Below are 17,830 nucleotides of genomic sequence, written 5' to 3' on the forward strand. Positions count from 1 at the left end.
TGCTGCTAGTCGGCCATCTGCGAGCCGGAATTGCGGCCCCATGCGAGGGAAAGATCGGCGTTGCTACAACCACGGCAAGACACCCACCATGAGCGTACCTTACAAGCAACAGCAGCCTCACTTCGCCTAGGACGACATGACGATTACGAAATATTCAGTCATCCCTCTTACGTCTGCCTGTTGGATACTTGGACCTGCTCGTGTGTTTGAGGTAATTCTTAAATAAGATAGCTATGCAAATTGTTATTTTTGTTCAGATGAATGTCGGGATTTGGTAATGCTTAAAGAAAAGATCTACTCTATGGTTGTTTCTCTGCAGATGATTATGCAGAAAAGTTAAAAATGGGGTATAATGATGCTTGGACTTAACAAATTGGGCAAATGATGTGTCGTCAACAAAGCACCAGGAAGTAGTGCTACGATCAAGCATTCAAAATCATAGGTATACAAAAAAAAAGAATGAAACAATCACCCACAAAATAAAAACAGAAATAACCCAAATGTGACCTCCGCCAGCTCGCCCCGTGGCCGCCGCACCTCGGCCAGCTCGCTGTCGTAGCCGCACCTCTGCCATCTCGCCGCCGCGGCCTCACCTCCTCCAGATCTTGCCGCCGCGGCCTCAACGGTGGCCTTGTAGGGGCTTGCGGTCGCACGGTCGGCGAGGACCTGCCGAATCTCGCCGGATCCGGTGGGAAGTGGCGCTCAGGCGGCGGATCTGGAAGGAAGGCGACCGAAGCTCGGAGCACAACAGTAGGCGGACGCGGCATGGCGTCGGGTAATTGTGAGAGAAGAGAGAGATGAGCGGGAGAGAAAAGGGAGCACATAAGGAAGGAGATGGGAGGCCGGAGGGAGAGAGAAGGGAGCAGTGAGGTGCGGCGGTGGTCCTACTGCTGCTCGTCGGCCATCTGCGAGCCGGAATTGCGGCCCCATGCGAGGGAAAGATCGGCGTTGCTACAACCACGGCAAGACACCCACCATGAGCGTACCTTACAAGCAACAGCAGCCTCACTTCGCCTAGGACGACATGACGATTACGAAATATTCAGTCATCCCTCTTACGTCTGCCTGTTGGATACTTGGACCTGCTCGTGTGTTTGAGGTAATTCTTAAATAAGATAGCTATGCAAATTGTTATTTTTGTTCAGATGAATGTCGGGATTTGGTAATGCTTAAAGAAAAGATCTACTCTATGGTTGTTTCTCTGCAGATGATTATGCAGAAAAGTTAAAAATGGGGTATAATGATGCTTGGACTTAACAAATTGGGCAAATGATGTGTTGTCAACAAAGCACCAGGAAGTAGTGCTACGATCAAGCATTCAAAATCATAGGTATACAAAAAAAAAGAATGAAACAATCACCCACAAAATAAAAACAGAAATAACCCAAATGTGACCTCCGCCAGCTCGCCCCGTGGCCGCCGCACCTCGGCCAGCTCGCTGTCGTAGCCGCACCTCTGCCATCTCGCCGCCGCGGCCTCACCTCCTCCAGATCTTGCCGCCGCGGCCTCAACGGTGGCCTTGTAGGGGCTTGCGGTCGCACGGTCGGCGAGGACCTGCCGAATCTCGCCGGATCCGGTGGGAAGTGGCGCTCAGGCGGCGGATCTGGAAGGAAGGCGACCGAAGCTCGGAGCACAACAGTAGGCGGGCGCGGCATGGCGTCGGGTAATTGTGAGAGAAGAGAGAGATGAGCGGGAGAGAAAAGGGAGCACATAAGGAAGGAGATGGGAGGCCGGAGGGAGAGAGAAGGGAGCAGTGAGGTGCGGCGGTGGTCCTACTGCTGCTCGTCGGCCATCTGCGAGCCGGAATTGCGGCCCCATGCGAGGGAAAGATCGGCGTTGCTACAACCACGGCAAGACACCCACCATGAGCGTACCTTACAAGCAACAGCAGCCTCACTTCGCCTAGGACGACATGACGATTACGAAATATTCAGTCATCCCTCTTACGTCTGCCTGTTGGATACTTGGACCTGCTCGTGTGTTTGAGGTAATTCTTAAATAAGATAGCTATGCAAATTGTTATTTTTGTTCAGATGAATGTCGGGATTTGGTAATGCTTAAAGAAAAGATCTACTCTATGGTTGTTTCTCTGCAGATGATTATGCAGAAAAGTTAAAAATGGGGTATAATGATGCTTGGACTTAACAAATTGGGCAAATGATGTGTCGTCAACAAAGCACCAGGAAGTAGTGCTACGATCAAGCATTCAAAATCATAGGTATACAAAAAAAAGAATGAAACAATCACCCACAAAATAAAAACAGAAAATAACCCAAAAGTTAATGCGTGGAAAGCATAGAGACCTAAACAACACATGCTAATTTCCCTGTGGTTTTCTTACACGAATGTTTTCTCCTCTCATCAAGTTGCTTCCAGCATTTCCCCTCAATAAAGTCCGTCTACCTTTTTATCGCCCCCTGCTAGAACTCTTACGCCATAGCCATGGGTGACTCATCGTCGCCTCTATTTCTTTTCTCTTTGGTTTATGATATGAAAACGTATCAACCCCAACAATAATAACATTAAACAAACCCAAAACGAGTCAATCATTGAATCGTGCCTTAACAACCCACATACATGCTCCACTTTACTTAATATGGTGACCAAAGCGAGCAAGACAAGAAGTTCAATCACCACAACCCCATCTCACATCCCCAATTGCCATCCACACAACCCCCTAACCACACCTCGCCACACATCTCCACCGGAAAGCCAAAGACGCATCACCCCCCAACCTAACAAAGCAACAAAGCCGCGCAAACGAGCTGTCCTCAACAAACCAAATCCAGCCTCATCGTCGCCAAACCGCCAAACAGCACGTAAAACGGGAAAGGAAACGATGCCCGGCCCGACGGCCGCCCCTCCCCCTCTCCCTATCGGAGCGGGCGCGCCTCCGAACCGAACGAGGCCAAGCGATTTTCTTTTCTCGTTTTATATATATAAATATAAACGGAAGATAAGCAGAGGCAGGCCCGGAAATCTAGTTAAACAAAGAGAGAAATAAATCTCGGGTATAAATTCCGAAAGCGGAGGCCACCGGTGGCCTTCTCTCTCCTGACCTCCCAGCTACCACCGCCCCCTCCCCCCTCTGTCCTCGAGCTTCGCCTTGGATCGCAGCGCAGCGCAGCGCAGCTGGACTCCTCCCCTCGGCCGCGTCCCCCTCGTCGTGCGCGCGCGTGAGCGAGTGAGCTCCCTTCCCTTCCCTCCCCGCCCTGCTCCCCCCTCTCTCTTGCTGGATCGGGGGTGCTCAAAGATCTCGCCTTTCTCGCGCAAAAGATCCCCTCTCCTCCGGGGAGAGATCTGCCGTGAGGAGGCGGCAGGGGCGGGCGAAGAAGGCCGCGCCCCTCTCTCTGTTCCGCTGAGCGTTCCTGCCGCCCCCACGCTCTAGTGCCGTGCGGGGAGTTAGTAGCAGCCTTCTTTCTTTTCTTGGAGTGGATTGGTAGTGTTCTTGGTTCGGGATCTTGGTGCGCTTGGAGCTTTTGCTCCCCGAATCGCGAAGCCCCGCGGTCCTGGTGGTAGGCTTGTTCCCCGCCGTAAAACCTGGCGGCTAGACGGATCTACTCGATTTGGAGTTGAGTTGCTTTACAGATTCGTGGGCGTAAGATGCTCGTACGTTTTGGTGGAAAGAATTGACGTCGGCTGCTTGGTTTCGTAGGTCTCGTCAGTTCCTCTTGTAAATTCATGCCCGGCAGTAATGGCGCTACTGTTCATTTATTCACAACCCTCTCAGTTCGAGCTATGGACTTGACTTGAGTAGTTGTGCTGTCGTGTTCATATTTCTACCCACCTCTCTGTGCGGCAATATGCATGCTTCATGCCATCCCAACAATTCCATCGTTTGGGCAAAAAGTTTCAACTTGTTTTGGAGAACGAAAGTAATGCCCCCTAGACATCGTTGCATCACGTGGTTCTAGTGCTTTTCTTTTGCTTCCAAGCAGCTTTTTTCAGATAAAATTTGTTACTTGACGATTGAGACCGTGCTAGTTTGCGTTGTATGAATTCTCCATGGAACTTAATTTCCTATGTGGTCATTTTCGCGTAATATTTGGCTAGTGTCTTTTTGTACATAGTCCTCGTCGCTTGCCAAATTACGACTCTAATATCTATTTTGAGTGTCACCATCTCACCATGTCATACTAAAGAACGCAATTCATCAGTGCTCAAGCTGACTCGTATTCTGTTTTGTGTGACACAGACATCTCAAATGGACTTTTTTACCGAGTATGGTGAGGGAAACAGATACAAGATTGAAGAGGTTATAGGGAAAGGGAGTTATGGCGTGGTCTGCTCTGCTTTGGATACTCACACGGGTGAGAAAGTTGCTATCAAGAAGATAAACGACATCTTTGAACATGTGTCTGATGCCACACGGATACTCCGCGAGATCAAGTTGCTTAGGCTCCTAAGACATCCCGATATCGTGGAAATTAAACATATTCTTCTTCCTCCGTCGAGGAGAGAGTTCAAGGATATATACGTTGTTTTCGAACTCATGGAGTCTGATTTGCACCAAGTTATAAAGGCGAATGATGACTTGACTCCAGAGCATTATCAGTTTTTCTTGTATCAGTTGCTCCGAGGATTGAAATACATACATACAGGTAACCGATTTATTTTCGCATCAAAGATGGCTCTTTTGCATATTACAACAGCTGGATATCAGGCATCTCAATTTACTAATAAATGGTCAATGTGTTTAAAAGGCATACACATGTCAGTAGATAACAATGCCATGTCAAATTCGAAACAATATTTCTAGTATCTGGCGACGATGTATTGGTCGTGTTGGTATTTGTGAAAACCTTTAAAACCCATGGTATGTTCCACAAACTTTGTAGTCACGAGAGCAATATGGACCTGTATAGTACTTTGATACAGGTCACACAGTTCGCTATAGTGCTCAGAGAACTCTGGAAATCCAGATCTTATTTGTGATTTGTTCAATTTGTGCTAGCTTGTCACAGCCTGAGTTGTGTGTTCTAGTCTAATCACCTAGTAACTGATCAATTCTGTGATGGAAAGTTACTGTTAATCATTTACGTAGCTACAATCTGGACGTGCTCCCAAAGCTTCTTGTGATGCTACAACAGAACTGTGGTCCTAGTGAGGAGCTCTTTGTGCCAAAAGTCAGCAACTAGATAGGCATACTAATCTTGTGAAGCACTGTTTGAGGCTAGAGAACTTCTGTTTAATCTTTTTTATAAATATAAATAACTTATTTGTGATCAAGTAGGTATTTTCAGTTCTCTTTTTTGGCATGCTAAGAAATAATATTTTGCTGGTATAATAACAATGAAAAACACATGCTCATCTCTCCATTCAAAGAGCAATACTGTAGAAATCCCTATTGTTCAGATTATTTAAACAAATGAGTATTAATACTTTTGCTATAGATACAAATGTGGCATTGTGAGTTGATTGGCAATAATATAAAACAAGACTCATAGAAAAATCATTTTGGCTGATGCATCTTCCAATAGCTTCTTGCAGCAAATGTATTTCATCGAGATCTCAAACCAAAGAATATCTTGGCTAATGCTGATTGTAAGCTCAAAATATGTGATTTCGGTCTTGCAAGGGTAGCTATAAGTGATACTCCAACCGCAATATTTTGGACGGTATTGCTATTTCCCCCTACCATGCTGACCATTTCTTTTGGCTACTCAATATCAATAACAGCAGCTAATTTCTTATCCTGTTTTTAGGATTATATCGCAACAAGGTGGTACCGAGCACCTGAACTATGTGGATCTTTTTTCTCCAAGGTTTGTATATGTTAAATTTCATATGAATCATGGTATCAACAGTATTTTTCATTATTTTTCCCTCATATGAATCTGATTTACTTCGTTTAATGTTTAAGGCTTTAAGGGTGCTGCAACTTTGTGACAGCAAAGCAAAGTAACCTCCCCCTGGCATTTCCTTAGTAGTTCTTTTCCTATTTCATAACAGGTTATGTTCTAATATATATTAGCTATGGGAAACAATGCCAATCAGCCAGCATGGTTAAAAAATAAATGTTTAAGAACACATTCCAACATCTGGCACAGTTTATGTTTTTTTTTTGTCTTCCACCCTCAACGGACAAATATTTTTTAATGTGCATATTGTTTTGATATTCAGGGTAATCATATTGCTTCAATGTCATTCAGGAACGACCTTGTTTTCTGTATTTCTTTTTGCAAACCGAATGATTAAGCTGTCAAAGGAATAAGGGCACCTCTAGTTGTAACTCAAGTACTCTATGTCTAGGTTTGATTAATCCAGCTATACATATTCTGGAATATCTGGAACGCTGTATAACATTATGTTCTTCAATTTCTTGCAGTACACACCAGCAATAGATATATGGAGTATTGGATGTATATTTGCGGAACTTCTAACTGGCAAACCTCTTTTTCCTGGGAAAAATGTGGTGCATCAACTTGATATAATCACAGATCTCCTGGGAACGCCTGCTCCAGAAACAATTGCTAGGGTCAGTATGGTTGGCATAAAACAGTGTGTTGTTTCCAATATAACCTCTGATGTTTATAGCTATCCTACAGATTCGAAATGAGAAGGCCAGGCGCTACTTGAGCAGTATGAGGCGGAAAAAGCCTGTACCGTTCACGCATAAGTTTCCAAATGCAGATCCACTTGCATTAAATTTGTTAGAGAGAATGCTAGCATTTGATCCAAAAGACAGGCCAAGTGCTGAAGAGGTAGTTTGTTTTAGTACCATGCCTGCCAGCATTTTTTCCTGTGTTTCTTCTTTCCTTGTAACCTTGAATACCATTAGCTAATGTATTAGGCATGTTGACAGGCTCTTGCTGATCTTTATTTCAAGAACATTGCGAGTGTGGATAGGGAGCCTTCTGCACAGCCCATTACTAAGCTTGAGTTCGAGTTTGAGAGACGAAGAATTACGAAGGACGACATAAGGGAACTCATATACAGAGAAATTCTGGAATATCATCCAAACATGCTGAGGGAATTCCTTGAGGGGGCTGAGCCAACTAATTTCATGTACCCAAGGTGCGAAGTTCTCTTTCAATACTTTAACATCGTGGAGTGCCTTGTTTAATTCCAGAGACAATGCAGTGACATTATTCTTGGTCAGTCTAGTTCTACAATTTTTTTTTGGTATCATTAATGTCTGTGCAGGTTCATGAATAAATATCAAGTGTTTATACACACACTATTATGGTTATTTTTCTACTCTTTTGGTGATGGTGATATTGATAAATAAAGCATGCGGAAATTGTTTTTGTTTATTGTTGATTAGGTAGTGCATACCTATTCTGTGTTCTTATTTGTTGCTTGGAGTCAGTCGCGCACTGCATAAGATACTGACCGATTCATCGATCTAACATTGTTTGCTCTATTCGGATTTCAGTGCAGTAGATCATTTCAAAAAGCAATTCACATTCCTTGAAGAGCATTATGCAAAGGGATCAACAGCAGCACCGCCTGAGAGGCAACATAATTCATTACCAAGGTATGATATTGACTTTGCTTTAACATTGTATGATGGACTGATGTCACTTTAGCCACAAATTGGAAGTGTGGTTCTTGACTATCTAGTTTTCTGTTAACAGGCCGAGTGTTATCTATTCGGATAACCGGCCACAGTGTTCAGATAGCCGACCACAGGGTGCTGCCAACATTACGGATGATCTTTCCAGGTGTATAATCAGAGATAATGCACAAAAGCCACGCAGAGATCCTGCTTCAGTTGGTGCAAACAGAGTTCCTCAAGGTAAGCACCTGGGTCGTCCAATACTTTTGAATCTGCAAACAAGCCTGCATGACTGTATCCTTAACTGTATCTATCGGGCCTTGTAACTCGAGGGTAACTTGATACACCACTTCATCATACAGGTGCTGCCGTTGCAAGGCCTGGTAAAGTGGTTGGTTCGGCACTTCGTTATGGTAACTGTTCAACATCTGGTACTGAGCAATATGAACAGCGAAGGGTCGTCACAAGCCAAGGAATTGTTCCAAACGGTGTTCCTTCGGGCAGCTCATACCCTAGAAGAAATAACACCTGCAAGAGCGAAACAGGTGAAGCTGAAAGGATTGACGTGAGCCAAGCTGGGCCACCAAAGCCATATACCGGAAATAAACTACCTGCAACCGTGGATGGCCGCAACGGGCACTGGTAGGCTGCTGTGGCAATGCCAGAAAATCCTTGCCATTGGATCAGGAAGGGTTACTCATTCCAAGGACACGCCTTCAAACATGCCATTCTGTACAGAGTTATATTATCTGTCATGCTTACTTCTCCCGGAGACGATAAAACTGTATGCGAAGTTGTTGCGGCAGGCTAGTCTCCTGTTAAGCTCAACTCTGGTCTGGTTACCTGCAATTGGGTAGATCCAGTTCAACTGTTCAACAAGTATAACCAAAAAACTGGAAACTTTGAGCGGCATTCGCGACAAAGGACTGTTACTGACCTGACTGATGGTGTTCCGCAATTCGTTTCTCCAAGCTGGTGACCCTGAGGGAGGTTCAGAGAGCCCACTGTACACTATCTAATGTTGTAACACGGAGTTTAATTAATTGACTTTAAAGTATGTTCTTGTTGCTTGTAGTCTGTCATCCAGCTGTAGTATTGAACTATTGAACACTGCTATTTCTGATAACACATTATTTGGACCCTGCTCGCTATTGAAACCCCAGGTTTTTTGTGCGGAATTTGTAATGTGATATGCAGTAAGTTAGTAGCCCGAGCAAAACGGAGTTGCGACGTATGTTTCCTGAATTGCGCAACATGTTTACTGTCCTGTTTTTCAAGAAATTACATAGTGCCTGGTTTGTAGCATGTCCAGTAGAAGCTTTCCTGGTTACCGATGCTTTGGCCCACCTCCAAATCCATTAAACTGTAGCGTGCGAATGGGATGCCCCTGTTTTGAATGCATTCTCTTTTTTTCCCTTCGTAAAATTCATTTGAAATTCATGTATTTCAAATATTTACTGCATATTACCGGAAAAAAACTGTTTGGGAAAACATGAGCAATCACTAAGGTCACTCGGTTGAAACTGCAACAAAATGTTATATATGTGCAACAAATGCCCATTTGTTGCAACAAATTGTCATGCATATGTAGGATGGGAGCAAACTTTTACCAAAAACACTTGCATAACAAAAACACAATGTTTGAAGTAGATACCATTGAGTCATTGCAACACGTCTCACACCCGAGTTTGCAACGTGTCGAGAAAACGTTTGAAACTTTGAAAAATTGCAAATCACTAACCTTATTTTTAGCATCGACTTTGCCGGATTGAACTCGTTGACAACAAATCCATCTCGCCAATGCCCCACTGAATCTAACACCCTTGGTCCACCGTCTCCCCTGGGCTTGGCATGGTGAAGAATCTTGAATCTGAGCTACATCGTGGTTGTGTCCATTGCGACACAGTGAGCTCCAAGGACCACCATCAGCAGCGATGGAAGACAACAACGAGGGAGCGGAGTGAGCAAATCAGGATGGGAGAGGTGACATGTGGAAGGAGAGAGGAAGCCGCTTTTGCGAATGAGCGACGTGACCCAACTGATCCATTCACTCAATCTGTTGGCGGGCACATATATTCTGATAGGGAACATCGCAGTTGTATCTAATCGTTTTCCAACATTTGGATCCAAGAATTTTTTTAAAAAAATGCATGGTGTGTGTTTCCTTCTAAGTCCACCTTTGGTCCACATGATTCTAAAATTGCAGGAAAGGGAAAACGCGAGGATTGAATAGGAATGCGTGTGTAAAACAAGGATTGGAAAACGTAAGAATTTTGCACACTTGGATGTTTAGTCCACAGGAATAGGAAAAAAACACTGGAACTCAAAACAAGGATTGAAAAACGTAAGAATTCTGCACACTTGAATAAATATAGGCAAATCAAACTCAAAACACTGGGAAAAGGTATAATTAGCATGCTATTATGCCGCCAAGGAACTTAATCGTGTTCTTCATGTGTAGATTTTTTTTTAAAGTGTCCAAGTGAATTATGGAATTCCTGCAATTTTTTGTCTGAAACCGAGACAGGAGGAAAATTTCTTTCATTTTCTTTGCTATATTCTTTTATCTAAACCAAAGGCTTAAATAGTGTCACCATAACGGCAAGCCTAGTAAGCTATAAAAATAAATAAATAGTGTCACCATAAGAAAATTTCCTATTGTGTGTTTCCTTCATTTTCATGTTTTTTTTGAAACAAACCTTCATTTTCATGTGAACCAGAGAAGGAGGCCTCATAGAGCCGGTCCCACAACTCGGGGACCCCACCTGGCAGAACACCAGCCCTCTCCAAATAACCCAACCCGACGAAGGCCAGAAACCCTAATAACTTCCCCGCCTCCCTCCAAGACCCTTCCCGCTTCCCCGAGGCGGCGGCGCGAGCGAGCGAGCAAGCAACCGGCGGCGATGGGTAAGGCGGCGAAGAGCTCGCGGAAAGGGAAGAAGGCGTGGCGGTCCAACATCAGCACCGACGACATCGACGAGTTCTACGAGAAGCAGACGCGCGACGCCCACGCCGGCGCCGCCGCCATTCCCTCCCTCCCGTCCGGCTCCCTCTTCTTCGTCGACAAGCCCGCCTCCGCGTCCACCTCCTCCGCCGCCAACGCATCCGACCCGGCCCCCAAAGGTCGGTCAGTCAGTCAACCCCTCTTTGTTCTTCTGCGTGTTAGTTTGAGGTTTGGTGGTCTAGCTCCGGACTAGGATTGAGGCACCAGTCGCGAATTAGAGGCTAATATAAAGTTTGTGATACCACTAGAATGCAGTGACGTGAAAAATGCTGATCATATAGTTTTGTTAGTTTTGTTAATCTAGTTACCTAATGTTGTAGCTGCTCCTTTCAATGTTAAGCACTTGGTACTTGGAATCCTTGATGGAATTGTTTACATTAGTTTCATATCGGGGCTCAAAGTATGCATCACTGCATTATACTCCCTCCGTCCGAAAATACTTGTCATCAGAATAAGCAAAAGGGGATGTATCTAGACGTATTTTAGTTCTAGATACATCTCTTTTTATCCATTTTGATGACAAGTATTTTCGGACGGAGGAAGTATGTTTGATGTACTGAATCGTAGAAGTTGCCATGTTCAGTAAGCTGCAAAAGGTCGTCTAAATCACTAGTGGTGCTGAACATTTGTTGCTGTTTGTAGATGTTCCTGTCAAAAGGAAGATTGAGAAAAACAGGGAGAAGGTCCTTCACCATGAGAGTGTGTTGAAGCGGAACCCTTATATACAGACGATTCCATCTTCTTTGATGTCAAAGAAGGATAAGAAGAAGTTCAAGAAGCATGCAAAGAAAAAGGAATTGCAGGAGTCACGGGAAGAAAAAAGTGTTCCCATGGTATTAACTGTTGGAGAGTTGTGCAACTCCTTTTCTCTTTGAGGCCCAGCTTGCTAATTGCTGGATTTATTTCGTTTACAGGAAGAGGATTCAGCTGAGAAGAACCTCGACATCTGGGGTGGAGATGCTAAAGGGGCTGCTTTGCCCAAAAAAGGAATGAAAAGGCTTAAGAAAAATGTAAGTCTGAATGCGCAAAGCTTGCAGTCATATTTGTGCAAATTTGCAAACATATCTTCTTGCCAAATGCTGCACCTGGTAGCTTCTGCATTTTTGTAGGTCTTAACATGTCTAGGTTTAATGGATTACTTCTTGCAGAAATCTACCACATCTGTGATTCCTGCAGTTGAAGTTGAGCCTCAAGGATGTTCATTTAATCCTCCACATGAAGCCCATCAAGTATGTGCTTGAAGATATGTTCTAAGTTCAGGATATTTGTAATATTATCCACTTCTTAATTCTAAGTTCAGGATATTTGTAATATTATCCACTTCTTAATTGCTAAAACCATTGGCTGTTGGATGTCTGGGTGCTTTTAATAATAAGTTCTTTTACTCATGTTGTTTGTGTTGGTGTTTGTAGGACGCTCTTGCTCTAGCTGTTGCTGATGAAATGCGCAAGATCTACACGAAAGAGTTAGGCCCCACACCAGTGCCACTTACTGTTCTTGGTCAAGCAGTAGCTGAAGAAGATGTAAGTTCTACGACTGCCTTTACACATAGCCCCTCTAGGAGATGACTGGAATTTGGACAATATCCCAACCTTCTATCTGCTTTTGAATACTTACTCACTTGTTATATTGGTATATTGCTTCTGATGAACATAGGCATGCACTATGATTTTTTTAGAGACTTAGGTTCCAAGGAAGTGGACTGTTGTATTCTCGCAAGTCTACCTTGCACCAAGTAATAGAAAAAAAATCCTTGTAATTCTATTGACGGAGGTTGTCATCCAGGCACAATTAACATTAGTATAAAGACTGAGATTATTCATCTAGTCTTTTTAAGGTGCTATCTTACTATCTTATTGTCTAGTTCATTCTGAGATTTTTCATTCTAGTCTATAGGGGTTTTTCGTAAGTATATCATGAAATGACAAGTTATTTGATTCACATATATCCATACCCAGGTTCGTGCCATCTAGGCTGTAACGAGCTATGTAAGCAATGTAACATGAATTCCATTTTTGCAAGTTGTGTTCTGCAAATCATTTGACCTGTATATATATTGGAATTTTATCAAAACCATTTCGGAGTACTTGTCAGCTGCTGACTTTAGTCTCGGAACAGTATGTATCGTTCCATGCTGTATTACTGGATTGTGTTCTTGTGATTCGACATGCTTATCCCTTTTCTTTCACCTGGCCTGCAGAAATTTTTTCTTGATGCTGCTGATGATGGAGATGCTGCTGTTGATGGAGATGTAGATGCTGCAGAAGGTGATAAAGACCAGGATGCTGATGCTCTAACTGGAGAGAGGTTACACTCGACTATGTTATGAAAAATATATAGTTATTATGAAATAAAGTATTTTGGCTTAAGTACATCATACTTCTATCCTCATGGCTTTTGTGAGTAGTACTCCCTCCGTCCGGAAATACTTGTCAGGTATCCATTTCCCCGACAAGTATTTCCGGACGGAGGGAGTACATGTTAATGATGGTTGAAGCTTAGTGTCACACCGCCATTCACTATTTTTGACATGTTTATATATTATGCAAAATGAGTTAGTTTTTCAGAAAGTTGGGTGCTGCTAAGTGTTGTCTTATTCTTCCATTGGTAGCATTAGAAAGCTAGTAGAGTGCAGGAGGATTGCAGCTCACATTTTAGAATCCGATTGGAAGATTATGTGCTTTTTCAGACATACCTTTTTGACGTTTCAATTTAGTTGCTTTGGTGTCAATTTGCAAAATATTATCGGAATAGCTGTTGTGTCCGGTTTATCTTTATAGATATCTTTTAATGGTATGATCTATTAATTTTCAGGAAGAAAACAAAAAGAGTTACGAGAGTGGAACTGAACAAAAGGGCTCGTCGTAAAGAGAGGTTAAGGACAGAAGCAGATGCGAAGAAACTGGAAGTTTTTTCAAAGCAAATAGACAGGTAGGTTTCACATTCCTGTCTCATCAAGCTCCCAAGAATGGTCTACTTTTAGTTCTCTGGTTACCATATTTTTGCTATTCTTTTTTGCAGCTTGCCAAATATATTAGAGGAGATAGCGAAAGAGGACAAGGAAAAGGAGGAAAAGCGCATAAGGCTAACTGTGGCTAAGCAGGAAAGACTCAAGTCAGCCCCACGTCGTCTGGGTAGACACAAGTACATTTCTAACCCGGTTGTTTTTTTTAACAGTTGCAAGTCTTATATTAGTGTTGCTATTTTCATGAAACTTACAACTGCCAGTGTAATTTGGTTTACTTCGGTAGAGGTTTAAATAATAGTTAATCTGCTCATTGAATCGTTTTTTATACCACTCCTTCTACTATGCTGTAAAGTTTGATGACATTACTAATTTTTTGGTGTATATTTTAGTATTCTTTTTGGGCACATGGTGTCATATTTGGCTATGATATTTGATTCTCCGACAATAACTAAAATATGAATGCAACAGGTTTGAACCTGCTCCCGTTCAAGTTCTGTTGACAGAGGAGATTAGTGGCTCGCTTAGAAAGCTGAAGGTAACATTCTCTGGTTTTGTTGCTGTCTACTAGAATTCTGCAGGGGCTAACTGCTATATCTTTGTGCAGGGGTGCTGCAATCTAGCGAGGGATCGCTATAAGAGCATTGAAAAACGTGGCATACTTGCACCAAATAAGAAATTAAGGTCTGTCTTTCTTTGCTTGTCTTGCATACAAATTATGTAAGTTGAAGTAGCTTTGCTGATTACAAAGTATTAGTGAGCATTGTTATCTCCTTTGGTTCGCCTGAAGGCCGAAATCACTGATTAGAAAGCTTCAGCGACCTTGCACTCCATTTGAAGTCCTAAAATATAAGATGTTTTTTGACACACTGGCGCTGACACATTTATTTATCCATGAGCAGCAAGCGTCCTCGCCGCTAAATGTGTGGTGTATGTTCCAACACGGCGAGTACCATGGGCAATCTCACTGGGAGTCGGAAGCAACTTGAATTGACCGGGGAGACCAGTGCTGACAAGGCTATGGAAAATATAGTTCTCCAATTTACCTTGTTAGTATTGCCGAGGGGGTTAAAAGAGTCACCGCTTGAATTTTATTTTGTCGCTCCCTCTCATGTCTGGCCCGACAACGGCCTTCGTCGGGCAGGTTCCGTATATCAGACTTCTTGCTATCTTTGTATCGACTATAATAGATGATTACTTTCTCAGTGAAAGTATGATCTCCTTCACTATGTATACTGCGTTTCAACTGTAAAAGAACATTTCATTGTCAACTGCTCTTAGGTCATCACAAAAGAGTTAATTGACGTTGGTGATACAATAACTTTACCTGTGGGTGCAGTTCCATAGGGCAAGTCGCAAAATGCTCGAACATGTCAAAATCCCCATGTCGTTGCCTCTCCTAATCTTGTGTTTGGAGATCGGTATACATCGGAAACATCTTTTGAGTGCAAGTTCTGTTATATTTGTTAGGGTATGTAACTCGAGTAGGGCATTTTGGAGACTGGAGGCCTTAATCTTGAAAAATTCAAAAATCGAAATGTTTACTTTCAAGTTCTAAGAAAATTACACATGCATAAAAGGTTGTATTGTGTACGTGTGTAAAATTTCACATAAAATACCTTGAATTTTGAGCTGCACAAAAAAACTCATGAACTTTGAGGATGAACAATATATATGCTAAAAAGCCTAGATTTGTCTTCTTTGTGTATCTCTTATTTTTTTTGAAAAAACTTTTAATCTATTCATCATCAATCATGATAGTAAAACGAATATCAGAAATTATAAAAATTACATCCAGGTTTGTTGACCACCTAGCGATGATTAGAAGTACTGAAGCGAGCCGAAGGCACGCCGATGTCATCGCCCTCCCTCCCTGGAGTTGGGCAAAACTTGTTTTGGTAGACAGTTGAAAAGTTATCATGCTAAGGCCCTAGACACATGAACACACAAGAACAAAAAGCGGATCCACATGGATTCACTGAAAATAAACGCCGACCGAATCACGCGAGATTCATCGCCGACCGAATCACGCGAGATTCGCTGGGGACAAATCTCCACACGCTCTCGGATGACACTAGGCCCAGTTCTTTTGCCAGAATCTGGGGATTCTTCCAGAATTCGACCCCTACCCAGCTTCTCCCAGAATCTTTGGGCCTCATTTGTTTTACAATCCTATCTAGTTAGGGTCTAATTACATAGGATTGTAAAACAAACGGGCTCAAAGATTCTGGGAGAAGCTGGGTAGGGATCGGATTCTGGCAAAAGAACTGGGCCCACCACTAGAGCGGGGCTAGGGGCAAAGAACTTTATTTTATCTTCAGAAAGCCGCCGCCGCCTCATCTCTTCGAGTAAGACACAAATCCTAAGAAACTCAGAAAAGCATCTAGAAACAAAGTCCTCCCACCGGCAAGGGCCGAGATCCACCACGCCTCCATGGCCCTAAGGCCATAGGAGACGAGGCAGACCGGCGCTGGTGCCGGCGGAAGGCAGAAGTAACCCTAGCAGTGGCTGGGTACGAGCACCTCCATGTAACTCTCATTTCAACTTATTTTGACCTGAAAATTTACACACATGTACATTATGTCTAGGTATATATGTGTTTTTTCAGATTTTTTTGAAAACTTGAAATTTGAATTTTTCAAATTAAGGCCTTCATGGAGCTCGATCTCCATCTGGCATTTCCGATATGACTCGTCATTTAAATCGGTGGTCAATGTTGGAGTGGACACATGAGGGTGCAATGTAAACTGAAAGAGTAGTTTTTATTTTTTTTCCCAAAATCATGGTCAAATATAATGACATGCCCTTGCAGTCAGGTGCTACTCCAGCTTTACTGTTGTTGCAATGTCAAATATGCAGCCTGCTAGCTACTCCATAGGCGAAAAAAGCTACTCCATAGGGATGCAGAGTTTCTTATCAATGAGCTCGAGTGAATAGTAAAATAAATAAAAAATTCAAGAAAATCTGATTTTTTTCGTGACAAACATTGACAAAAGTTTCAAGTGCTTACAAAAAATTGTCATGGAATCACATTCCTAGAAGGCGTGGCAAAAAAAAAATCGGTTCTCTGAAAATGCTACTTTCAAAAGCATTTTGAAGCACTAAATTTGTTTTTTTTGCCACACTTTACAGGAATGTGATTCTATGACGAATTTTTGCAAGCACTTGAAACTTTTATCAGTGTTTGTCACAAAAACTAAAATCAGATTTTTGATTTTTCTGTTCACCGAGCTCATTTGAGCTCAGGAGCATAAGAACACTTTTGAATCCATTGGCCGTACACGCTCGCAAATTGTTTACAGAGGGAGTACTTTTTGTTGCCTTCTTTCGCAAGGCCGTACATGCTCGCAAATTCAATGTTTCACCATTACATGTCTTACAACCGAAGCTCAAAAACTGAACATTAAAGAATACGACAACACACATAAATGAAATCAATTTGCAAGATGATATCAGTTTATGAATTTATTTCATGAGCTAACCATAGCTCCCTGGCTAGCTCGCTTAGCTAGCCAACCTTTGGGGCGAGGACGACGGTCACCACGCTGGCGATGGTGCCGACGAAGACGCGGACGCGGTTTAGGCTGAGGTCCTGCTGCACCCCCGCCCCGAAAGGCACGAAGATCACGTCGGCGTCGGGCTTGTCCTTGAGGATGACGGCCTTGGCCTCACCGGCCGGCAGCCCCACCACCTCCGGCCACGACACCTTCTTGCCGCCGCCGGCGACGTTGCCCGTGGAGCTCATCGTCGCACGCACGGCACCACTGCGGATCGCACAGTCGATATCTGTAGTACCAAACCAGACCGTAGGAATGATCGAAGGATTGCAGTTGACCTTGAGGCTTGAGCTTACGTATGTACCGACCGGTCTGACCTGTTCAACTGAATGACTGATGAACGGCCGGCGAGAGAGCGGAGGCGGATATCAGTTGATCGACTTGGACAACGTTGGTTGTTATATATATGCCTCTATTTGTTGGAGTGGGAGATGTGGGTGGTGCTGAGGTGCATGTATGTGTGGTATGTATAAGACGTTCGTGGAATGGTCGAATCATGCGTATGCAGTTGGGTAAGTACAAGCAAGAAGCAAGCTAGACAATTAGTTAGGCCTTGAAGGTTGAAGCTACTTAGGCTCTGTTTGTTTGGGCTTTTGCTTCTGCTTTTATAGCTTTTTTATTTTGGTCAAAAAGCCATAAAAACTTCTAAATAGATGCTTTTGGATTTTTATGGCTTTTGATGAATCAATATAACAATATTTAGCTCCAAGCACGGGCTTCAAAAACTTTGTAAGAATGAAAGATGAGCCATATGCTAATATAATAGTACATCCTTCGTCCCACAATACAAGATGTTTTTGTAA

The 17,830-nt window shown here is 43.2% G+C and overlaps 3 protein-coding genes across 3 annotated transcripts; 2 read left to right on the forward strand and 1 right to left on the reverse strand.

Annotated features, from left to right (window-relative positions):
- Positions 1 to 2,980: 2,980 nt before the first annotated feature.
- On the forward strand, positions 2,981 to 8,679 carry MPK16 (mitogen-activated protein kinase 16). The gene is made up of 10 exons (XM_048712233.2): positions 2,981 to 3,184; positions 4,196 to 4,601; positions 5,491 to 5,618; positions 5,706 to 5,765; positions 6,329 to 6,478; positions 6,549 to 6,704; positions 6,806 to 7,017; positions 7,379 to 7,480; positions 7,581 to 7,741; positions 7,864 to 8,679. The coding sequence occupies exons 2-10, from the start codon at positions 4,205 to 4,207 to the stop codon at positions 8,145 to 8,147; spliced, it is 1,650 nt and encodes a 549-aa protein (XP_048568190.1). The 5' UTR covers positions 2,981 to 3,184; positions 4,196 to 4,204; the 3' UTR covers positions 8,148 to 8,679.
- Positions 8,680 to 10,291: 1,612 nt separating this feature from the next.
- LOC125548706 (Nop53 protein) lies at positions 10,292 to 14,741 on the forward strand. The gene is made up of 11 exons (XM_048712261.2): positions 10,292 to 10,624; positions 11,148 to 11,338; positions 11,420 to 11,515; positions 11,654 to 11,734; positions 11,918 to 12,028; positions 12,706 to 12,812; positions 13,320 to 13,436; positions 13,527 to 13,649; positions 13,942 to 14,008; positions 14,078 to 14,154; positions 14,373 to 14,741. The coding sequence occupies exons 1-11, from the start codon at positions 10,405 to 10,407 to the stop codon at positions 14,389 to 14,391; spliced, it is 1,209 nt and encodes a 402-aa protein (XP_048568218.1). The 5' UTR covers positions 10,292 to 10,404; the 3' UTR covers positions 14,392 to 14,741.
- A 1,983-nt stretch (positions 14,742 to 16,724) lies between these two features.
- On the reverse strand, positions 16,725 to 17,497 carry LOC125548716 (subtilisin-chymotrypsin inhibitor CI-1B). The gene is made up of 2 exons (XM_048712270.2): positions 17,345 to 17,497; positions 16,725 to 17,256 (listed from the first exon to the last, which is right to left on the reverse strand). The coding sequence occupies exon 2, from the start codon at positions 17,213 to 17,215 to the stop codon at positions 16,979 to 16,981; it is 237 nt and encodes a 78-aa protein (XP_048568227.1). The 5' UTR covers positions 17,216 to 17,256; positions 17,345 to 17,497; the 3' UTR covers positions 16,725 to 16,978.
- Between the last annotated feature and the right edge of the window lie 333 nt (positions 17,498 to 17,830).

This window comes from Triticum urartu, chromosome 1A, assembly GCF_056163025.1.
Source record: "Triticum urartu cultivar PI428250 chromosome 1A, HENAU_Tu73, whole genome shotgun sequence".
Lineage (NCBI taxonomy): Eukaryota > Viridiplantae > Streptophyta > Magnoliopsida > Poales > Poaceae > Triticum > Triticum urartu.